Source organism: Bombina bombina, chromosome 2, assembly GCF_027579735.1.
Source record: "Bombina bombina isolate aBomBom1 chromosome 2, aBomBom1.pri, whole genome shotgun sequence".
Taxonomy (NCBI): domain Eukaryota; kingdom Metazoa; phylum Chordata; class Amphibia; order Anura; family Bombinatoridae; genus Bombina; species Bombina bombina.
Genome location: NC_069500.1, coordinates 581,376,865 through 581,402,093, shown reverse-complemented (window position 1 = coordinate 581,402,093; position 25,229 = coordinate 581,376,865). Strand labels below are relative to the sequence as shown.

General features: G+C 39.6%; 1 protein-coding gene across 1 annotated transcript in view; it reads left to right on the top strand.

Annotated features, from left to right (window-relative positions):
* Positions 1 to 24,619, top strand: part of PSAT1 (phosphoserine aminotransferase 1) — a 151,606-nt gene extending 126,987 nt beyond the window's left edge. The window contains exons 8-9 of the mRNA XM_053702475.1: positions 17,269 to 17,406; positions 17,635 to 24,619. Of these exons, the coding sequence (XP_053558450.1) occupies positions 17,269 to 17,406; positions 17,635 to 17,734 (238 nt within the window). The 3' untranslated portion in view covers positions 17,735 to 24,619. The remainder of the gene's footprint in view (positions 1 to 17,268; positions 17,407 to 17,634) is intronic.
* Positions 24,620 to 25,229: the final 610 nt, after the last annotated feature.

Genomic DNA, 25,229 nt, shown 5'->3' with positions numbered 1-25,229 from the left:
CATTTTAACTAATCAGTGCTGACTCCTAGGTAACTCCATTGACGTGAGCACTGTTATCTATATGGCACATGTGAACCATTGCCCTCTAGCTGTGTAAAACTGTCAAAATGCATTCAGATAAGAGGTGGCCGCCTAGGGCTTAGTTGAAAGCTAAACCTAGGTAGGCTCATATGCTAATTTCTAATACCAAGAGAACAAAGCAAATTTGACGATAAAAGTAAATTGGAAAGTTTTTATTTTTTTAAATGACATGCCCTATCTGAATCATGAAAGTTTAATGTAGAGTAGACTGTCCCTTTAAAGGATCACTAGACACTTTCAGATTGTAATAAAAATTGCTTAATTATACATAGTTTAAAAACAAAAAGAGAGGTTTTAACATACTTAAATTATTTGGGTCCTTTTTATGTAAATTGAAGGGACAGTCTACTCCAGAACTTTAATTGTTCAAAAAGATAGATAATCCTTTTACTACCCATTCCCCAGTTTTGCATAGCCAACACGGTTATATTATTGTACTTTTTACCTCTGTGATTACCTTTGTAAGATTCTAAAGACTGCCCCCGTATTTCAGTTCTTTTAACAGACTTGCATTTTAGCCAATCAGTTTTGACTCATAACATTGTACTCACGCCCGTGGAGTTATTTATCTATATAACACACATGAACTAGGCAGCCTTCAAGGACTTATAAATTAGCATACAAGCCTACAGAGATTTAGATTTCAACAAAGAATATGAAGAGAAAAAAGCAAATTTGATAAGTCAATTTGAAAGCTGTTTAAAATTGCATGCCCTATCCGAATCATGATAGTTTAATTTTTACTAGACTGGTTGTTCCTGTGGGAAAAGGTTCAGGTCAAAATTGAAATGCACATAGATCAGTTATATCTTTGAATAGAAACATATTTGTAATATACATTTAGTGGTAAAAATGCTTCTAGTAAAATTTATTGCAGTTTTACTTTGTACTTGCATGTGAAGCATAGCTATATATTCTCAGTACATCAGCTTTTTAAATACTGCAGCTGCTCAGAGCACCATTGGGGTTAGTTTCATATCAGCAATTAACAAATTGAAGGGCAGATTACAAGTGGAGCGGTATTTAACGCTCCCACAAAACACCTATCGCATATTTTAAAGTGTGCTAACCCGTCATGAAAATATTTATATTTCACATTCCAATATTTTTCACATAGTTGAATAGGTTCTATTTATTCATAAATACATATGTCAACGTTTATCTGATGGTATTTTGGTACTATATATATATATATATATATATATATCTATATATATCTGATATAAAAAGTCTACACACCCCTGTTAAAATGTCAGGTTTCTGTGATGTAAAAAAATGAGACAAACATAAATCATTTCAGAACTTTTTCCACCTTTAATGTGGCCTATAAACTGTACAACTTATTTGAAAAACAAACTGAAACTTCTAGGTGGAGGGAAGTAAAGATAAAAAACTAAAATAATATGGTTGCATAAGTGGGGATGTAGCTGTGTTTAGAATGGAGCAATCACATTCAAAAGCATGTTAAATAGGAGTCAGTACACACCTGCCATCATTTAAAATGCCTCTGATTAACCCCAAATAAAGTTCAGCTGTTCTAGTAGGTCTTTCCTGACATTTTCTTAGTCGCAACCTACAACAAAAGCCATGGTTCATAGAGAGCTTCCAAAGCATAAGCGGGATCTCATTGTTAAAAGGTATCAGTCAGGAGAACGGTACAAAAGAATTTCAGAGGCATTAGATATACCATGGAACACAGTGAAGACAGTCATCATCAAGTGGAGAAAATATGGCGCAACAGTGACATTACCAAGAACTGGACGTCCCTCCAAAATTGATGAAAAGACGAGAAGAAAACTGGTCTGGGAGGCTGCCAAGAGGCCTACAGCACCATTAAAGGAGCTGCAGGAATATCTGGCAAGTACTGGCTGTGTGGTGCATGTGACAACAATCGCCCGTATTCTTCATATGTCTGGGCTATGGGGTAGAGTGGCAAGACGGAAGCCTTTGCTTACGAAAAAAAACATCCAAGCCCAGCTAAATTTTGCAAAAACACATCTGAAGTCTCCCAAAAGCATGTTGCAAAAGGCTTTCTGGTTTGATGAAACCAAGATTACAATTTTGGCCATAATTCCAAAAGATATGTTCGGCGCAAAAACAACACTGCATATAACCAAAAGCACACCATACCCACAGTGAAGCATTTTGGTGGCAGCATCATGCTTTGGGTCTGTTTTTTTTTTTTTTTTTTAGCTGGAACTGGGGCCTTAGTCAAGGTAGAGGGAATTATGAACAGTTCCAAATACCAGACAGTATTGGCTCAAAAACTTCAGGCTTCTGCTAGAAAACTGAACATGAAGAGGAACTTCATCTTTCAGCATGACAACGCCCCAAAGCATACATCCAAATCAACAAAGCAATGGCTTCACCAGAAGAAGATTCAAGTTTTGGAATGGCCCAGTCAGAGCCCAGACCTGAATCCAATCGAAAATCTGTAGGGTGATCTTAAGTGGGCTGTGCACAAGATATGCCCTCACAATCTGAGAGATTTGGAGTGTTTTTGCAAAGAGTGGGCAAATCTCAGATTCAGACAGTATAATTCCTTCATCTGATGCTGAAGTTGTTGTGACAAATCCAACCTGCTCAACGTCACAATAGAGGGGTGTGGGCATGAAGGAGTTAATGGCACACAGCTCTGGTTCCCTTATCCTTGCAACTCTGCAAAAGGACCTTAAAAGAGACACCACATTAACCCCATATCCAGTCCACACTTCTCTAATTAACCATCTCTCCTGCCACCACCAAAGCTTTTAAATTAAAGTGGAGTTTTGGGGAACCCCTAAAAACTCACACTATTTAACAATTATGTAACGTGCCTTTAACCTTGTCTCAACAGGAGTGTGAATTCGGATATTAGAGCCCAAAAGACAAAATTAGATTTTCTATGTATTTAATAACAAAAATATCAATACAGGTTACACAGTGCAAAATTATAAAGACATTCAAAATAACATACAATTGCAAAGCTACAGTTCTTTAGAAACAAAATGGGACATGAAAATAATTACACACAATATCTACCTTATTACCAAGTTCCTTTAGATATGTGGAGAGCTGCCATTCCAGATGTTAGTCGCTTCAGTCCCCGGGGCAGTTCTGACTAAAAAGTCTCTCTCTTGCATACTTGAACCAATTTTTCTTTGTCTTGTCAAAGACAACGCCCGGGTTATAATTTACGAGTCTGGCCAATAAAAAGAAGTCTTAGCTCCCACTATTAGTCTCCAAGGGGAGGAGCAGTCTGCATTCCTACACACAATTACACTACTAAGGAGGGGGGTTTCAGCTTACAGCTTTTCTGAAAGCAGTTTTCACACACACAGGAAAAACAATTCACAGTAACCTTTTCCAAGCTGTTAACACAATACCACCTCTGCGGGGTAGCCAATCCAGGTATCAACTACTCCACATGATTGTATCATGACACCTCCCCTTTTAAAATGGTGGAAATAGGGGGTCAGCCCACGCTGATCCCCTATGTCAACCTAAATCCTAGTCTTTCCTTGTTAATAAGACCAGATCTGCCCTTTCTGCACACTCTCTGCATTCATTTGCCCCCTGTAACAATTAGCATCAGCTGACACAATTTCTCTCGTGGAGGACATTTCCTTGCAGGATATCACACACTCGCTCTCACTCATAAAGGGATCTAGCACTCCCTCAGGGTAACTCACTAGGGGACTAAGATAAATTCTTGCTATGCTTAGGCCAGATACTCCACTGTTCACATCCACCCCAGTATGCTCTGTAGGAGTAGCCGGTTCATTAGTCACTGCAGCTACATCTTCCTCCTCCTCTTCTTCACATCTGCCATTCCTGAAGGGGAGATGCACAGCCACACCCAGGGTCCCATCTTGTTTTACACTCTGTAACAGGGCAGGATGTACTCTGACCCCTACACCAGCCATGCCATTCACTCCTCCTTGCATATGCAATGCTGGTTCTAGCACAGAAGGGTATACCCACTTAGTCTGCCCTTTTGCCCAGCCCTGCTGCTCTCTCACATTCCCACACACTGCATGAGGCATCCCATTGTCACAATCCATGGCAGTATAACCTTTTTCACTGGCACAATACAGTACTGGTACAGGTTCAGATAAATCGTCATTAACCCTAGGCTCTCCCTCCCAGCGCCCAGGTTCAATAGCAGCAACATTGGTACAAACATTTTCCATACATCCCTCCCTAGGCTCTCCCTCCCAGCACCCAGGTTCAATAGAAGTAACATTGTCACAAACATTTTCAATTCATCCCTCTTCATCAGAACAAGACATTTCTGGTGTACACAAAGGCAGAGCTGCATTAACCCTCAGCCCCCTCTCCCAGCAATCATGTTAAAGGGAATCATCCGTTATCCTTTGGTGGGATACCTCCAGCTCTGGTGCAGCTAGCGATGTGTCCATCCCCAGCCTCCCCTCTGGGTCCCCCAAAGTTTCACACAGTACCTCAGTTGGTTCAGGGCCCTCTACTGGCCCTTCCAGGTTGCAGGTGTTGTTTTCTGGGGCGTACTGACAAAGCATCCGGCCCACATCATCCCCCAGCAAAACAACAGGGCTATCCGCAGAAATCCCCACCTCCTGCAAACCTTTTCCCACACCCCAATCCAGAGGCACACATGCCACAGGGCACTCCCCTCAAACTTCTTCATTATCCACAGTCTCTCCTGGGATAATATCCTCTGCCACTTCAGGTCGGACCAAGCGATATCCAGCCCCAGTGTCATGAAGTCTCATGGTCACACAGTCTCCCTCTGTGACACTCTGAAGATTACCTGCCGAACCACCCACAAACAAAGCTGCTGCAGGTTTTCCTGCGGTACTCCCACCCCAGACTGCATGTTGAGGTTTCTCCTTGGTGGGGCAGGCAACACTCAGGTGCCCAAACTCGTGGTACCAAATGCATGGGCGGGTATCCCCCTTGCCCAATGCAACTTCTGCCCCCTTGATGGGGGATGTTCAAGGGGAAGGTACTTCTGTAGAATCAGTTGTCCATTGCTGGCACATTCTCTCCCTCCAGGAAGGTTATGCAGCTTGCACAGTGGAACACTTGGCTACTGGGGCTTTGATGTTAGTGCTGTCTGTAGCCCCTGCTGCTGAATCAGGTTCCATTCCCAGGAGCACTTTTCTGGCCAACGGGCTCACTGTCTGGCAAATATATTGCAAAAATTCTGGGTACAGGAGAGGTGCCTCGGTTATGGTAAACTCAAAATCCTCTAGCACATGTCTCCGCTGTGTATCCCTTATAGCTATTTCGTGCTCTCTTTTTCTCTCAGCAGCCTCTCTCTCTCTTTTTCTCTCAGCAGCCTCTCTCTCTCTTTTTCTCTCAGCAGCCTCTCTTTTTCTCTCAGCAGCCTCTCTCTCTCTTTTTCTCTCAGCAGCTTCTCTCTCTCTCTTTTTCTCTTCTCCTCTTGATACTTGAGGATCAGTTCCATCCTTAGTTTGGGTTCAACATCCCCCAAGTAGAGTGCTGTCTGTAGCTCATACTCCATGACACTTACAGGGTTAACAGCACCAGGTAACAGTCCTTGGGCTACAGGAGGGTCAACCGTGTTGGGCACCAGGTGCTTCCACAGTAACCCTTTCTTTGAATGTTTCAAACTCTGTTGTGAGGCCCTCGGCCTCCAGCAATTCCAGTATCAGATGTTCTTTCCCTTTGCCAAGAATAGTAATTCCTCTTTTCTTGCAAAGAAACTCCAGAGACCATTCAGGCATTCTCCTATATTCTTCCATACCAAGCGTAGCAAAAAACAACAAGAGGGAGGGGAAAAGAACTGCTTCTTTGCAATGTAATGTCTCTGTAATTAGGCACTGAGTTCTGTCTTTGGGAAATTACACAAAAACATGAAATTTATTTTAGTACTATACAAATAGCACTAAAAAACTCTAAATATCCCCACCGCTGCCACCAGTTTGTGACAAATCCAACCTGCTCAACGTCACAATAGAGGGGTGTGGGCATGAAGGAGTTAATGACACACAGCTCTGGTTCCCTTATCCTTGCAACTCTGCAAAAGGACCTTAAAAGAGACACCACATTAACCCCAAATCCGGTCCACTTCTCTAATTAACCATTTCTCTGCTGCCACTACCAAAGCTTTTTAAATTTAAAGGGGAGTTTTGGGGAACCCCTAAAAACTCATACTATTTAACAATTATGTAACATGCTTTAACATGGTCTCAACAGGAGTGTGAATTCGGATATTAGAGCCCAAAAGACAGAATGAGATTTTCTATGTGTTTAATAACAAAAATATCAATACAGGTTATACGGTGCAAAATTATAAAGACATTCAAAATAGCATACAATTGCAAAGCTACAGTTCTTGAGAAACAAAATGGGACATGAAAAGAATTACACACAATATCTACCTTATTACCAAGTTCCTTTAGATATGTGGAGAGCTGCCATTCCAGATGTTAGTCGCCTCAGTCCCCAGGGCAGTTCTGACTACTAAAAAGTCTCTCTCTTGCATACTTGAACCAATTTTTCTTTGTCTTGTCAAAGACAACGCCTGGGTTATAATTTACGAGTCTGGCCAATAAAAAGAAGTCTTAGCTCCCACTATCAGTCTCAAAGAGGAGGAGCGTTCTGCATTCCTACACACAGTTACACTACTAAGGAGGGGTGTTTCAGCTTACAGCTTTTCTGAAAGCAGTTTTCACGCACACAGGAAAAGCAATTCACATTAACCTTTTCCAAGCTGAGAACACAATACCACCTCTGCGGGGTCGCCAATCCAGGTATCAACTACTCCACATGATTGTATCATGACAGTTGTATTCTTCAGATTTAAGCCTGATCACCTTCTTGTATTGTTAAAGGAGGTTTGGCTTTCATGGGTGACTTCGATATGTCTGTCGTTGTCAACCTTAAGTAATCTAGTTACCTTAATAGTTACTTCAATGTTCCTCCCTCTGTGAATGTGTTTTCTATTCCTGGCCGTGCAACAGGGATTATTGCACAGGAAGGGGAGAAGCCAGGGATATCTATTTCCCTGCCCCCGTCTTTAAAAAGACCTTTCCTGTCACTGACTCCATTACGGATTCAGGTGCACGTGCCTAGAGTAGAAGGGGCCTTCTACACTGGCTAAGAGTTCTACTACCCCTTTGGAGGATAGATGTTCTTTTAAGGACAAAGCTGTTGGTTTATTTAAAGATCAATGACAACCTGCAGTTTGTATTGCCCCTGTGTCAAGTGCGGCATCTTATTGGTACAACGTCTTGTCTGATTTAGGTTTGGTAGAAACTCCTTTGGAGGAGTTCCAAGACAGCATTGAGGCTCTCAAGGTAGCCAATTCCTTTATGTCTGAGAATCTTGGTCAGTGGATGTTCCTCTAAGTCCAAGCTTATGGCGCTCCCTACATTGTAAGACCTTGTATGGACCTGGTCTGGCGGATATAACTTCTGATATCTTGGGTGGAAAAGGGATTTTTCCTATTACAAGATAAGTAAGACAGTATTTTCGTGCCTTTTGTAGTTTCAAAAGAGATCTTCCTATTCCAAGCAGGAACAGTCCAAGTCTTCTTGGACAACCTAGCAGTCTTGGATCTAGGGAAAGCAATCGAAGAAATCCACAGCTGAGTTTAACTCAGCAAGTAGGGTTTGTCCCTGATCAGGAAAGCCCTCTGTTGGCTCAGTGTAAAGTCACTGAGATACAACATGGGAGACCAGAGTTCACGACCCCATAGGGGCATGACAGGTGGCTATTAGGGACAGACTTTTATCTGTTTTATCAAACCTGGATACTAGATGTCCCAGATTGGAGCTGTGGACATAGTATCTCAGTGTTACCTATAGAATTATCTGCAGTCCAGATATAGAGAGACTTTCTTGTTATGTATTCAGGATAGTTCTAGTTCCTGTACAGGAACAGGGCCTAAGATTATATTTAAATCTTTCCGTGGTTCTCAAAGAAAAAGGGAACTTTTTGACCTATTTTAGACCTGAAGTGTCTCAACAATTCTCAGGATACTAGCCTTTAAAATGGAAACTACATGGGGTCAACCAGAGTAGCTGTGTGGCTGTCATCTCTCCTAACACCCCTTAGGTTGGGAGATTGAGTCCTTGCTGTGGGCGTCTGGTTTAAAAAAAAAAACATAGACCTGAAGGATGCTTATTTTCATGTCCCTATTCTCAGGGATTATCATAAATTCCTGAGTTCCTCTTTTCTAGACAAAATATTTCAGTTTGTAGTTGTGATGCACTTTTTGGACGACTTATTGGTTCAGGCATCCTCTTTCAACAAGCATACTGAGATCTTTTTACATTCCCTCTGGTGGAATGGGAATCTGGAGGAGAGTTCCCTTGTTCCGCTAAAAGGGTAGACTTTTAGGGACCATATTGGTTTTCCTATTTATTAAAGTTTTTTCTGACAGAGGTCAAAGAATCCAAATTCTTCCCTCTGACCTCTCGCTGCATTTCTCTTTTTGCGTCTCCATTGAGGGCTCTACTGTTTTACATTATCTGCCAATGGAATGGGGTCTTCTCAGATCTGTTATAGAGATAGATCAAGGAGCAGTCTGTGACTCTTTTGAGGCGCAAGGACTATGGACTCGAGAGGAGTCTACTCTCCTCATAAACTTCTGGAGTTGGGAGCAATTTTCAAGGTTCTGATGGATCGACTTCAGTTGTCCTTAGCCCAGTTTCAGTTTATCTGGTTCCAGTCAGACAATATCACCTCAGTGGCTTACATCAACCACCAGAGAGGGACTCAGGGTTCCTTAACCATGAAGGAGGTGGCTCGGATTGTTCAGTGGACATTTGCTGTCTATTTGCCATCCACATTTTAGGAGTGGACAACTGGGAAGCGGAATTCCTGAGCAGACAGACTTTTTATTCCGGTGAGTGGGAACTCCATCCGGAGGTGTTTTCCTCTTAACTCTAAAATTTGGGGTGCAGGAGTTGGATCTTTTGGTGTCTCGGCAGAATGCCAAGCTTTCGAGGTCAAGGGATCCACTGCCACTCTGATAGAATGCTCTTGCGGTCCCTTGGGATTTCAGGCTGGCATACCTGTTTTCTCCGTTTGTGATACAAGCAATGTCTCGTGGAAAGAGAACAATCAAGAGAGAGCGTCGATGATTCTAATAGCCCTGAGTGGCCTAGCAGGATCTGGTATGCAGACATAGTGGAGATGTCATCTCTCCCACCTTGGAGAATTCCTCTGAGGAAGGACCTTCTGATTCAGGGTCCCTTTCTTCATCCAAATCTTGTTTCTCTGAAACTCTCTGCTTGGAGATTGAATGCTTAGTTCTGTCTAAGCGTGGTCATTGGGACCATGATTCAGACTCGCAAGCCTGTTATGGGAAAGATTTACCATAAGATATGGCGTAAATATCTTTATTGGTGTAAATCCAAGGGCTACTCTTGGAGTAGGTTCAGGATTCATAGAATTTTGTCCTTTCTCCAGGAAGGTCTGGAGAAGGATTTTTCAGTCGGTACCCTGATTGGTTTAGTTTTCTACATTATCTATCTTGCTACATAAGCGTCTGGCAGACGTGCAAGATGTGCAATCCTTTTTGTCAGCCCTTGGTCGGAATCAGGCCTGTGTCTAAGTCTGTTGCTCCTCCTTGGAGCCTTAAACTTGTTTTTAAGGTTCTGCCACAGGCTCTGTTTGAGCCATTGAATTCCATAGATATTAAGTTATCTTGGAAGGTTCTGTTTCTTATTGCCATCTTTTCTGTTCGGAGAGTCTCAGAACTCTCAGCTTTGCAGTGTGATCCACCTTATATTATGTTTCATGCCGATAAGGCGGTTCTTCGTACTTCGTTAGGTTTCCTTCCTAAAGTGGTTTCGGATAGAATTATTATTCAAGAAATTGTTGTTCCTTGTCCTAATCCTTCTTCTCATAAGGAATGTTTTTTTGCTCAACCTGGATGGTGTGTGCTCTTAAATTCTATCTACAGGCGGGATTTTTTTTGCCATTCTTTCTCTGGAAATGTAAAGGTCAGAAAGCTACTGCTACTTCTTTCTATCTAGTTGAGAAGTATTATTCGTTTGGCATAATGAGACTGCTGGACAGCAGCCTCCTGAGAGAATCACAGCTCTTTTCACAAGGGCTTCAAGAATGAGGCCTCTGTAGATCAGATTTGCAAGGCTGTGACTTGGTCTTCTTTGCATACTTTTTCTAAATTTTATAATTTGATACTTTTGCCTCGGCTGAGGCTTCTTTTGGGAGAAAGGTGCTTCAAGCGGTGGTGCCTTCTGTTTAGGTTACCTGTCTTGTCCCTCCCTAATCATCGTGTCCTCTAGCTTGGGTATTGATTCCCAACAGTAATTGATGATTCTGTGTCATAAGAAAGAAAACAAAATGTATGCTTACCTGATAAATTTATTTATTTCTAGACACAGTAGGTCCACGGCCCACCCTTATTTTCAGACAGTGTTTTTTTTTTTTGTTTTTTTTTATGTAAACCCCACGCACCTCTACACCTTGTGTTATTTCCTTTCTCTCCTTTTCCTTCGGTCGAATGACTGGGGATTGTGGGAACGGAAGTGATACTTAACAGCTTTGCTAAGGCGCTCCTTGCCTCCTCCTGCTGGCCAGGAGTGATATTCCCAACAGTAATTGATGATTTCGTGGACTCCCCGTGTCTAGAAAGAAAATCTTTTATCAGGTAAGCATAAATTTAGTTTTTGAAACAGACTTTATTAGAAGCATTTTTGCAAATACATGTATATTACAGAATTGCTTCTATTCAAAATTGAAATGCATCTATGTGGGTTCCAAGTTTAGATGGAATTTCCCATTAACATTTTAAATTACATACACTCGCACTCTAGTGACCCATTTATAACTCGCTAATTGGCCTCAGCAGAGAAGGAACAATATGGTGGCGCCCTTTCCTTTATGGACACCAAGGGCTGTATTTATCAAGCCTTTTCCCATAGTTAGCATTTATCAAGCAGTGGCCATCAGACCGCTGCTTCCTACCCTCTTCTCCTCCTCTTAGGTGGAGAATTTCAATGTCCCTAAAATAGAGGCAAGCTGGGGCAAATATGTATGCCTCTGTCCGCCCTCGCTTGATAAATCGAGCCCTTCACGATACACTGAACCCAAATTTTTTCTTTCGTGATTCGGATAGAGAATGCAATTTTAAGTAACTTTCTAATTTTACTCCTATTAATTTTTCTTTCTTCTCTTGCTATCTTTATTTGAAAAAGAAAGTCCAGTCCCTGGACAGCACTTGTTTATTGGTGGATGAATTTATCCACCAATCGGCAAAAACAACCGAGGTTGTTTATCAAAAATGGGCCGGCATCTAAACTTACATTTTTGCTTTTCAAATAAAAATACCAAGAGAATGAAGAACATTTGATAATGGGAGTAAATTAGAAAGCTGCTTAAAATTGCATGCTCTAACTGAATCGCAAAAGAAAAAATTTGGGTTCAGTGTCCCTTTAAAGTTACTTATATTAGCTGTTTAAAAACTGAAGGAAGAAATAAATAAATATGCATATCATTATCAGGATGATGTTTTGTTTTTGAATACATCATTCTATCATTTATTTAGTATTTACTATCCCTTTTTTTATTTTTCTACTTTTTTTTATATATTTAAATTGTAGTTTAGAATATAATAGCAGTGGTGTTTGCAACATTAGTGCTCAAGATACATGCGCACACTCCTCATCTATTTTCAATGTGAGCATACTGAGGCTAAGGGGTAGATTTATAATGCAGCGTATGCTGCTGTTTCGCGGGAAACCTCTGAGGTAGCGGACTGCAATCATCCCGATCGGATACGATTGGGATAATTGACACCCCCTACTAGCGGCCGATTGGCTGCGAATGTCCAGGGGGCGGCAATGCACAAGCGTTTCACCAGAAATGCTTGTGCAATGATAGATGCTGTTGGCATTTATCGATGTTGTCCGCCCCACATTTGATAAATCTATCCCTAAGTGTCCACAAATGATAAGAAGAAAGAAAGAAATAACATAATTTATGTAAGAACTTACCTGATAAATTCATTTCTTTCATATTATCAAGAGTCCATGAGCTAGTGACGTATGGGATATACATTCCTACCAGGAGGGGCAAAGTTTCCTGAACCTTAAAATGCCTATAAGTACACCCCTCACCACACCCACAATTCAGTTTAACGAATAGCCAAGAAGTGGGGTGATAAGAAAGGAGCGAAAGCATCAAAAATAAGTAATTGGAATAATTGTGCTTTATACAAAAAAATCATAACCACCACAAAAAGGGTGGGCCTTATGGACTCTTGCTAATATGAAAGAAATGAATTTATCAGGTAAGTTCTTACATAAATTATGTTTTCTTTCATGTAATTAGCAAGAGTCCATGAGCTAGTGACGTATGGGATAGCAGATACCCAAGATGTGGAACTTCCACACAAGAGTCACTAGAGAGGGAGGGATAAAATAAAGACAGCCAATTCCGCTGAAAAAATAATCCACAACCCAAATCAAAAAGTTTTAATCTTATAATGAAAAAAACTGAAATTATAAGCAGAAGAATCAAACTGAAACAGCTGCCTGAAGTACTTTTCTACCAAAAACTGCTTCAGAAGAAGAGAAAACATCAAAATGGTAGAATTTAGTAAAAGTATGCAAAGAAGACCAAGTTGCTGCTTTGCAAATCTGATCAACAGAAGCTTTATTCTTAAAAGCCCAGGAAGTAGAAACTGACCTAGTAGAATGAGCCGTAATCCTTTTGAGGCGGGATTTACCCGACTCCACATAAGCATGATGAATCAAAGACTTTAACCAAGACGCCAAAGAAATGACAGAAGCCTTCTGACCTTTCCTAGAACCAGAAAAGATAACAAATAGACTAGAAATCTTTCTAAAATCTTTAGTAGCTTCAACATAATATTTCAAAGCTCTTACTACATCCAAAGAATGTAAAGATCTCTCCAGAGAATTCTTAGGATTAGGACACAATGAAGGGACAACAATTTCTCTACTAATGTTGTTAGAATTCTCAACTTTAGGTAAAAAATTAAATGAAGTCCGCAACACCGCCTTATCCTGATGAAAATCAGAAAAGGAGATTCACAAGAAAGAGCAGATAACTCAGAAACTCTTCTAGTAGAAGAGATGGCCAAAAGGAACAAAACTTTCCAGGAAAGTAATTTAATATCCAGAGAATGCATAGGTTCAAACGGAGGAGCCTGTAAAGCCCTCAGAACCAAATTAAGACTCCAAGGTGGAGAGATTGACTTAATGACAGGCTTGATACGAACCAAAGCCTGTACAAAACAATGAATATCAGGATGATTAGCAATCTTTCTGTGAAAAAGTACCGAAAGAGCAGAGATTTGTCCCTTCAAGGAACTTGCAGGCAAACCTTTTTCCAAACCATCCTGAAGAAACTGTAAAATTCTAGGAATTCTAAAAGAATGCCAAGAGAATTTATGTGAGGAACACCAAGAAATGTAAGTCTTTCAGACTCGGTAATAAATCTTTCTAGACACAGATTTACGAGCCTGTAACATAGTATTAATCACTGAGTCAGAGAAACCTCTATGACTAAGTATTAAGCGTTCAATCTCCATACCTTCAAATTTAATGATTTGAGATCCTGATGGAAAAATGGGCCTTGATAGAAGGTCTGGTCTTAACGGAAGTGTCCAAGGTTGGCAACTGGCCATCCGAACGAGATCCGCATACCAAAACCTGTGTGGCCATGCTGGAGCCACCAGCAGTACAAACGAATGCTCCATTAGGATTTTGGAAATCACTTTTGGAAGAAGAACTAGAGGCGGAAAGATATAAGCAGGTTGATAATTCCAAGGAAGTGACGACGCGTCCACCGCTTCCGCCTGAGGATACCTGGATCTTGGACAGATACCTGGGAAGTTTCTTGTTTAGATGAGAGGCTATTTCTGGAAGTCCCCAGATTTGAACAATCTGAAGAAATACCTCTGGGTGAAGAGACCATTCGCCCGGATGTAACGTCTGATGACTGAGATAATCCGCTTCCCAATTGTCTATACCTGGGATGTAAACCGCAGAAACTAGACAGGAGCTGGATTCCGCCCAAACAAGTATCCGAGATACTTCTTTCATAGCCTGAGGACTGTGAGCCCCCCCTTGATGATTTACATATGCCACGGTTGTGACATTGTCTGTCTGAAAACAAATAAACGATTCTCTCTTCAGAAGAGGCCAGAACTGAAGAGCTCTGAAAATCGCACAGAGTTCCAAAATGTTGATTGGTAATCTCGCCTCCTGAGATTCCCAAACCCCCTGCTGTCAGAGATCCCCATACAGCTCCCCAACCTGAAAGACTCGCATCTGTTGAGATCACAGTCCAGGTTGGACGAACAAAAGAGGCCCCTTGAACTAAACAATGGTGATCCAACCACCTAGTCAGAGAAGATCAAACATTGGGATTTTAGGATATTAATTGTGATATCTTTGTATAATCCCTGCACCATTGATTCAGTATACAAAGCTGGAGAGGTCTCATGTGAAAACGGGATCGCGTCCGATGCAGCAGTCATGAGACCTAAAATTTCCATGCACAAAGCTACCGAAGGGAAAGATTGAGACTGAAGGTTTCGACAAGCTGAAACCAATTTCAGACGTCTTTTCTCTGTCAGAGACAAAGTCATGGACACTGAATCTATTTGGAAACCCAAAAAGGTTACCCCTTGTCTGAGGAATCGAGGAACTCTTTGGTAAATTGATCCTCCAACCATGTCTTTGAAGAAACAACACAAGTTGATTCGTGTGAGATTCTGCAGAATGTAAAGACTGAGCAAGTACCAAGATATTGTCCAAATAAGGAAATACCGCAATACCCTGCTCCCTGATTACAGAGAGAAGGGCACCAAGAACCTTCGAAAAGATCCTTGGAGCTGTTGCTAGGCCAAAAGGAAGAGCAACAAACTGGTAATGCTTGTCTAGAAAAGAGAATCTCAGGAACTGATAGTGGTCCGGATGAATTGGAATATGAAGATATGCATCCTGTAAGTCTATTGTGGACATATAATGCCCTTGCTGAACAAAAGGCAGAATAGTCCTTATAGTCACCATTTGGAATGTTGGTATCCTTACATAACGATTCAATATTTTTTAGATCCAGAACTGGTCTGAAAGAATTCTCTTTCTTTGGAACAATGAACAGATTTGAATAAAACCCCAGGCCCCGTTCCAGAACTGGAACTGGCACAATTACCCCAGCTGACTCCAGGTCTGAAACACATTTCAGAAACGCTTGAGCCTTTACTGGGTTTACTGGAATGCGTGAGAGAAAGATTCTTCTCACAGGCGGTCTTACCTTGAAACCTATTCTGTACCCTTCTGAAACAATGTTCTGAATCCAAAGATTTTGAATCGAATTGATCCAGACATCTTTGAAAAATCGTAACCTGCCCCCTACCAGCTGTGCTGGAATGAGGGCCGCACCTTCATGCGGATTTGGGAGCTGGTTTTGACTTTCTAAAAGGCTTGGATTTATTCCAGACTGAAGGTTTCCAAACGGGAACTGTTCCTTTAGGGGAAGGGTCAGGCTTTTGTTCCTTATTCTGACGAAAGGAACGAAAACGATTAGTAGCCCTATATTTACCCTTAGATTTTATATCCTGAGGCAAAAAGGCTCCCTTCCCCCCAGTAACAGTTGAAATTATTGAGTCTAACTGAGAACCAAATAATTTATTACCTTGGAAAGAAAGAGAAAGCAAAGTTGACTTAGAAGTCATATCTGCATTCCAAGACTTAAGCCATAAAGCTCTTCTGGCTAAAATAGCTAAAGACATATAACTGACATCAATTCTAATGATATAATAAATTGCATCACAAACAAAGTTATTAGCATGTTGAAGAAGTTTAACAATGCTATAAGCATTATGGTCTGACACTTGTTGCGCTAAAGCCTCCGACCAAAAAGTTGAAGGAACAACAACAGGTAATGGGTTATTACTAATGGAAATGCTATCTGCGTTTGATAGCTTATCATGACTACTAACACAAACTACAACCAGAGGAACAGTTACCAAAAGTTTACAACAAATGCACTTAGCTTTGGTAGAACCGACATCAGGTAGCGCTTTTCCAGAAGTAGATTCTGATCCAGGGTCAGGTAGTGACATCTTGCAATATGTAAAAGAAAAAACAACATATAAAGCAAAATTATCAAATTCCTTAAATGGCAGTTTCAGGAATGGGGAAAAATGCAAAATGAAAAACAAGCCTCTAGAAAACCAGACTGAGACTGAAACAATGTGAAAAAAACTGACGCCCACATTTTTGGCGCCAAGTATAACGCCCACATATTTTGGCGCCAAGAATGACGCCCATATTTTTTGGCGCCAAAAAAACGTCCACAATACACATACGTCAAAAAATGACGCAATTACATGAAAACTTCCGGCACAAAAATGACGAAATTTTTGCGCCAAAAATGACGCAATAAATAGAAGCATTTTCTGCACCCGCGAGCCTAACAGCCCGCAATTTTTGAAAAAAAGTCAATTGAAAATTTTAAGGTAAGAAAAATAAAATTTATATGCATTTTCCCCAAAAAATGAAACTGACAGTCTGAATGAAGGAATACTGATTATCCTGAATCATGGCAAATAAGTTTAAACACATATATTTAGAACTTTACATATAAAGTGCCCAACCATAGCTTTGAGTGTCATAAATAGAAATAAGACTTACTTACCCTAAGACACTCATCTACACATAGTAGATAGCCAAACCAGTACTGAAACGAGAATCAGTAGAGGTAATGGTATATAAGAGTATATTGTCGATCTGAAAAGGGAGGTAGGAGAAGAAATCTCTACGACCGATAACAGAGAACCTATGAAATAGATCCCCTAGAGGAAGACCATGGTATTCAAATAGGCAATACTCTCTTCACATCCCTCTAACATTCGCTGCACTCTGAGAGGAAAACCGGGCTTCAACCTGTTGCGAAGCGCATATCAACGTAGAAATCTAGCACAAACTTCACCACCTCCATGGGAGGCAAAGTTTGTAAAACTGAATTGTGGGTGTGGTGATGGGTGTATTTATAGGCATTTTATGGTTTGGGAAACTTTGCCCCTCCTGGTAGGAATGTATATCCCATACGTCACTAGCTCATGGACTCTTGCTAATTACATGAAAGAAATAGTTGTTTTTGTTGCACACTCCATCTAAATCGTACACTTTCTCTTCCATGTTCCTTTAAAGTGAGTTTTAAATTAATTATATATTTTTTGTTTTCTTGCAGATGTCCTGTGGATAAAAAGAGTAGAAGCAGAATGAACATTCCATTCCGTATTGGAAGTTTTAAGGGTGATAATGCTTTAGAGAAAAAATTCCTTGATAAAGCTGCAGAACTTAACATGATGTCTCTTAAAGGGCACAGGTAGGTGTTTGCTTTAACAACACTTTGCTAAGATGCAACTATACAAAAATGTAAAATGATTCTGACCTTATCCTTCCAGTTTATCATGGTTACCACTTCATTCCTGCTTATTAGTATATGTGTATTATCTCATTTGAGGCATTTATTAAAGGACTCTATGCAGTATTGCAGTTTTTATGTTAAGAATTCTCAGCAATACATTGATTTCTTTTTTGATTTTTTTTCAAGATCTGTTGGAGGAATCAGAGCTTCGTTGTACAATGCTGTCACTGTGGAAGAAGTTAAACAGCTTGCAAATTTTATGAAAAGCTTTATGGATTCACACTAAGGGACATTTGTACATTTTGTTATAAATTCTGTACATAAGAGAGAGCACTTAGAGAAAAAAAAAAGATATTTTGCTATTCTTTATGTTGCCTTGTATGTAAAATAGCTTTTCTTTTTTTGTACTTTAAGGGGGGGGGGGGGATTGCACTCTTTAACACTTTGCCATACAGGTAGTTTAAAACTTTGCATTTTTTCAGTCTATCATCATGAGTTCCTATTACACTGCATAAACATCTCATGCACATCATAAAAAAAATCTTTAAATTAAATTTGCACGGTCCTGTATAAAGGTTTTTGCTGTGTTCCATGCATTGGTAAGTGCAAAAGGTATATAACATCCTTCCTTTATTGAGGGGGGGGGGGGGTTGTCTGGTTTTTATATGAATTTATATTTCAAGAGAAAAAAATGCAGTGCAGATCCATTGTCTAAGTCTATACAGCTAGTCTCTGTAAACACCTAAGTTATTTAACATGTTTAAATGATGACATGGAGGTAACTAAAATATTGTACTGCTTCTGATAAAATGCAGAAGAAAAATATAATTACAGTTAAAACTATCAGTGACTACAAATGTAAGAAAAATATAAATGTGTTTTTCTTTCATGTAATTAGCAAGAGTCCATGAGCTAGTGACGTTTGGGATATACATTCCTACCAGGAGGGGCAAAGTTTCCCAAACCTCAAAATGCCTATAAATACACCCCTCACCACACCCACAAATCAGTTTTACAAACTTTGCCTCCTATGGAGGTGGTGAAGTAAGTTTGTGCTAGATTCTACGTTGATATGCGCTCCGCAGCAGGTTGGAGCCCGGTTTTCCTCTCAGCGTGCAGTGAATGTCAGAGGGATGTGAAGAGAGTATTGCCTATTTGAATTCAATGATCTCCTTCTACGGGGTCTATTTCATAGGTTCTCTATTATCGGTCGTAGAGATTCATCTCTTACCTCCCTTTTCAGATCGACGATATACTCTTATATATACCATTACCTCTGCTGATTCTCGTTTCAGTACTGGTTTGGCTTTCTACTTCATGTAGATGAGTGTCCTGGGGTAAGTAAGTCTTATTTTTGTGACACTCTAAGCTATGGTTGGGCACTTTTATATAAAGTTCTAAATATATGTGTTTAAACATTTATTTGCCTTGATTCAGGATGTTCAACGTTCCTTATTTCAGACAGTCAGTTTCGTATTTGGGATAATGCATATGAATAAATCAATTTTTTTCTTACCTTAAAATTTGACTTTTTTCCCTGTGGGCTGTTAGGCTCGCGGGGGCTGAAAATGCTTCATTTTATTGCGTCATTCTTGGCGCAGACTTTTTTGGCGCAAAATTTTTTTTTCTTTGTTTCCGGCGTCATACGTGTCACCGGAAGTTGCGTCATTTTTTGACGGTTTTTTTGCGCCAAAAGTGTCGGCGTTACCGGATGTGGCGTCATAATGTGGGCGTCTTTTTTTGGCGCTAAAAATTATGGGCGTCACTATTGTCTCCACATTATTTAAGTCTCATTGTTTATTGCTTCTGGTTGCTAGAAGCTTGTTCACTGGCATTTTTTCCCATTCCTGAAACTGTCATTTAAGGAATTTGATCAATTTTGCTTTATATGTTGTTTTTTCTATTACATATTGCAAGATGTCCCAGATTGACCCTGAGTCAGAAGATACTTCTGGAAAATCGCTGCCTGGTTCTGGATCTACCAAAGTTAAGTGTATTTGCTGTAAACTTGTGGTATCTGTTCCTCCAGCTGTTGTTTGTAATGTCATGACAAACTTGTTAATGCAGATATTTCCTTTAGTAATGTTACATTACCTGTTGTTCCATCAACATCTAATGCTCAGAGTGTTCCTGTTAACATAAGAGATTTTGTTTCTAAATCCATTAAGAAGGCTATGTCTGTTATTCCTCCTTCTAGTAAACGTAAAAGGTCCTTTAAAACTTCTCATTTTTCACATGAATTTTTAAATGAACATCATCATTCTGATTCTGATAATGATTCCTCTGGTTCAGAGGATTCTGTTTCAGAGGTTGATGCTGATAAATCTTCATATTTGTTCAAAATGGAATTTATTCGTTCTTTACTTAAAGAGGTCTTAATTGCATTAGAAATAGAGGATTCTGGTCCTCTTGATACTAAATCTAAACGTTTAAATAAGGTTTTTAAATCTCCTGTAGTTATTCCAGAAGTTTTTCCTGTCCCTGATGCTATTTCTGAAGTAATCTCCAGGGAATGGAATAATTTGGGCAATTCATTTACTCCTTCTAAACGTTTTAAGCAATTATATCCTGTGCCATCTGACAGATTAGAGTTTTGGGATAAAATCCCTAAAGTTGATCGCGCTATCTCTAATCTTGCTAAACGTACTACTATTCCTACGGCAGATAGTACTTCCTTTAAAGATCCTTTAGATAGGAAAATTGAATCCTTTCTAAGAAAAGCTTACTTATGTTCAGGTAATCTTCTTAGACCTGCTATATCTTTAGCGGATGTTGCTGCAGCTTCAACTTTTTGGTTAGAAGCTTTAGCACAACAAGTAACAGATCATAATTCTCATAGCATTGTTAATCTTCTTCAACATGCTAATAATTTTATTTGTGATGCCATCTTTGATATCATTAGTGTTGATGTCAGGTATATGTCTCTAGCTATTTTAGCTAGAAGAGCTTTATGGCTTAAAACTTGGAATGCTGATATGTCTTCTAAGTCAACTTTGCTTTCCCTTTCTTTCCAGGGTAATAAATTATTTGAATCACAGTTGGATTCTATTATCTCAACTGTTACTGGAGGAAAAGGAACTTTTTTACCACAGGATAAAAAATCTAAAGGTAAATTTAGGTCTAATAATCGTTTTCGTTCCTTTCGTCACAATAAGGAACAAAAGCCTGATCCTTAACCCTCAGGAGCGGTATCAGTTTGGAAACCATCTCCAGTCTGGAATAAATCCAAGCCTTTTAGAAAACCAAAGCCAGCTCCCAAGTCCATATGAAGGTGCGGCCCTCGTTCCAGCCCAGCTGGTAGGGGGCAGATTACGATTTTTCAAAGAAATTTGGATCAATTCAATTCACAATCTTTGGATTCAAAACATTGTTTCAGAAGGGTACAGAATTGGCTTCAAGATAAGGCCACCTGCAAGAAGATTTTTTCTTTCCTGTGTCCCAGTAAATCCAGCGATGGCTCAAGCATTTCTGAAATGTGTTTCAGATCTAGAGTTGGCTGGAGTAATTTTACCAGTTCCAGTTCTTGAACAGGGGCTGGGGTTTTACTCAAATCTCTTCATTGAAGGAGAATTCCTTCAGACCAGTTCTGGATTTAAAAATATTGAATCGTTATGTAAGGATACCAACATTCAAAATGGTAACTATAAGGACTATCCTGCCTTTTGTTCAGCAAGGGCATTATATGTCCACAATAGATTTACAGGATGCATATCTGCATATTCCGATTCATCCAGATCACTATCAGTTTCTGAGATTCTCTTTCCTAGACAAGCATTACCAGTTTGTGGCTCTGCCGTTTGGCCTAGCAACAGCTCCAAGGATTTTTACAAAGGTTCTCGGTGCCCTTCTGTCTGTAATCAGAGAACAGGGTATTGTGGTATTTCCTTATTTGGACGATATCTTGGTACTTGCTCAGTCTTCACTTTTAGCAGAATCTCATACGAATCAACTTGTATCGTTTCTTCGAGAACATGGTTGGAGGATCAATTTACCAAAGAGTTTGTTGATTCCTCAGACAAGGGTAACCTTTTTAGGTTTCCAGATAGATTCAGTGTCCATGACTCTGTCGCTTACAGAAAAAAGACGTCTGAAATTGGTTTCAGCTTGTCGAAACCTTCAGTCTCAATCATTCCCTTCGGTAGCCTTATGCATGGAAATTCTAGGTCTTATGACTGCTGCATCGGACGCGATCCCCTTTGCTCGTTTTCACATGCGACCTCTTCAGCTTTGTATGCTGAACCAGTGGTGCAGGGATTACACAAAGATATCTCAATTGATATCTTTAAAACCGATTGTATGACACTCTCTGATGTGGTGGACAGATCACCATCGTTTAGTTCAGGGGGCTTCTTTTGTTCTTCCGACCTGGACTGTGATTTCAACAGATGCAAGTCTGACAGGTTGGGGAGCTGTTTGGGAATCTCAGGAGGTGAGATTACCAATCAATATTTTGGAACTCCGTGCAATTTTCAGAGCTCTTCAGTCATGGCCTCTTCTAAAGAGAGAACCGTTCATTTGTTTTCAGACAGACAATGTCACAACTGTGGCATATATCAATCATCAAGGAGGGACTCACAGTCCTCTGGCTATGAAAGAAGTATCTCGAATACTGGTATGGGCGGAATCCAGCTCCTGTCTAATTTCTGCGGTTCATATCCCAGGTATAGACAATTGGGAAGCGGATTATCTCAGTCGCCAAACGTTACATCCGGGCGAATGGTCTCTTCACCCAGAGGTTTTTCTTCAGATTGTTCAAATGTGGGGACTTCCAGAAATAGATCTGATGGCTTCTCATCTAAACAAGAAACTTCCCAGGTATCTGTCCAGATCCAGGGATCCTCAGGCGGAAGCAGTGGATGCATTGTCACTTCCTTGGAAGTATCATCCTGCCTATATCTTTCCGCCTCCTAGTTCTTCTTCCGAGAGTAATTTCCAAGATTCTGAAGGAATGCTCGTTTGTTCTGCTGGTGGCTCCAGCATGGCCTCACAGGTTTTGGTATGCGGATCTTGTCCGGATAAGACCAGACCTTCTGTCGCAAGGTCCTTTTTTCCATCAGGATCTCAAATCCTTAAATTTGAAGGTATGGAGATTGAACGCTTGATTCTTAGTCAAAGAGGTTTCTCTGACTCTGTGATTAATACTATGTTACAGGCTCGTAAATCTGTATCTAGGAAGATATATTATCGAGTCTGGAAGACTTACATTTCTTGGTGTCTTTCTCATCATTTTTCCTGGCATTCTTTTAGAATTCCGAGAATTTTACAGTTTCTTCAGGATGGTTTGGATAAAGGTTTGTCTGCAAGTTCCTTGAAAGGACAAATCTCTGCTCTTTCTGTTCTTTTTCACAGAAAGATTGCTAATCTTCCTGATATTCATTGTTTTGTACAAGCTTTGGTTCGTATAAAGCCTGTTAAGTCAATTTCTCCTCCTTGGAGTTTGAATTTGGTTCTGGGGGCTCTTCAAGCTCCTCCTTTTGAACCTATGCATTCACTGGACATTAAACTACTTTCTTGGAAAGTTTTTTGTTTCTTTTGGCCATCTCTTCTGCTAGAAGAGTTTCTGAATTATCTGCTCTTTCTTGTGAGTCTCCTTTTCTGATTTTTCATCAGGATAAGGCGGTGTTGCGAACTTCTTTTAAATTTTTACCTAAGGTTGTGAATTCTAACAACATTAGTAGAGAAATTGTGGTTCCTTCATTGTGTCCTAATCCTAAGAATTCTAAGGATAGATCTTTGCATTCTTTGGATGTAGTTAGAGCTTTGAAATATTATGTTGAAGCTACTAAGAATTTCCGAAAGACTTCTAGTCTATTTGTTATCTTTTCCGTTTCTAGGAAAGGTCAGAAGGCCTCTGCCATTTCTTTGGCATCTTGGTTGAAATCTTTAATTCATCATGCTTATGTTGAGTCGGGTACAACTCCGCCTCAAAGGATTACAGCTCATTCTACTAGGTCAGTTTCTACTTCCTGGGCGTTTAGGAATGAAGCTTCGGTTGATCAGATTTGTAAAGCAGCAACTTGGTCTTATTTGCATACTTTTACTAAATTCTACCATTTTGATGTATTTTCTTCTTCTGAAGCAGTTTTTGGTAGAAAAGTACTTCAGGCAGCTGTTTCAGTTTGATTCTTCTGCTTATAATTTCAGTTTTTTTCATTATAAGATTTAAACTTTGTTTTGGGTGTGGATTATTTTCAGCGGAATTGGCTGTCTTTATTTTATCCCTCCCTCTCTAGTGACTCTTGCTTGGAAGATCCACATCTTGGGTATTCATTATCCCATACGTCACTAGCTCATGGACTCTTGCTAATTACATGAAAGAAAACATAATTTATGTAAGAACTTACCTAATAAATTCATTTCTTTCATATTCGCAAGAGTCCATGAGGCCCACCCTTTTTTTGTGGTGGTTATGATTTTTTTGTATAAAGCACAATTATTCCAATTCCTTATTTTTTATGCTTTCACACTTTTGTCTTATCACCCCACTTCTTGGCTATGCGTTAAACTGATTTGTGGGTGTGGTGAGGGGTGTATTTATAGGCATTTTGAGGTTTGGGAAACTTTGCCCCTCCTGGTAGGAATGTATATCCCATACGTCACTAGCTCATGGACTCTTGCTAATATGAAAGAAATGAATTTATCAGGTAAGTTCTTACATAAATTATGTTTTTTTTGTTACAGCCGGATACTGCCTTCTCCTGTTTCCAGATTGCCTTCCAAATATAGCTTTGATTTGACAATACTAAATTACAGGATAAAGCCCCCAAATAAGTCTAGCTGGGACTGAGGCCTTGCAGATATTTTATCTTTTGGAAGTGTTACACAGATTTATTTTTTAACATTCTCCCCACACTCCATTTATGAAATTATGCATGGAAATGGTTTGTCCTTTCAAACATAAATAAATAATCCAAAATAAACAGTTAAAAAAAGAATAAATAATACATTTTTTTGATAGTCAACATAAATATTTGTAATGTGTGTTTTGAAACGGTGTAATTTTTATTTCCTGAACTAGGTCAACATTTACATTCTGTGATGATTTTTTTTTCTTCTAAATAACATGTCTGTAAATAGATGTTTGATAAGAGAAGAGTGTATTGTTCATGCATATTTGTTTCTCTATGCATCACATTATTAATCCTAAAAAATAAAGCACTTGAGGAATACAGCAATGTTTACTAGTGTTTTACTTTGAAACTGGTTATAGGCAATTGTGTTCCATTAAACAGAATGTGAAACAGAGATTTTAAATAGATGAGCAGTTGTTATTTTTGGCTTTGATGTTGGTTATATAGATGCCATTCTTTAACAAAAAATTCCTACCAGGGTTTCTTAACTTTCTCAAATCCAGTTCTCAAGCACCCCTAACAAGCCATATTTTCTTTCTTTATCTTTCCAGTGGCTCTGTTTTTGTGATTAACTGACCTGTGCTGAGGCAAGGACATCCTCTATATCTGGTCTGTCATAGAACATGCAATTTTTTTAATTTATTTTTTATGACCAACAATGTGAACAGCATACAATAATAATAATAATAAAGAAAAACCAGAGGCATACATGACATACTGAGAGTATACAGGGCATGTACAAATAAACCAAATTTGAAACAAAGGTATATGTCTCTCCCCTTTTTGCTGCACATTGTTGGGGTTTTAGATATTTAAATTAAAATACAAAATGAAAAAATGAAGAAAGAAAATACAATATTAGTTAACATTCATATTAGACAGCCACTTTAACTTGTATATCTCATCAATATGTAGAAAACCCAAATAGAA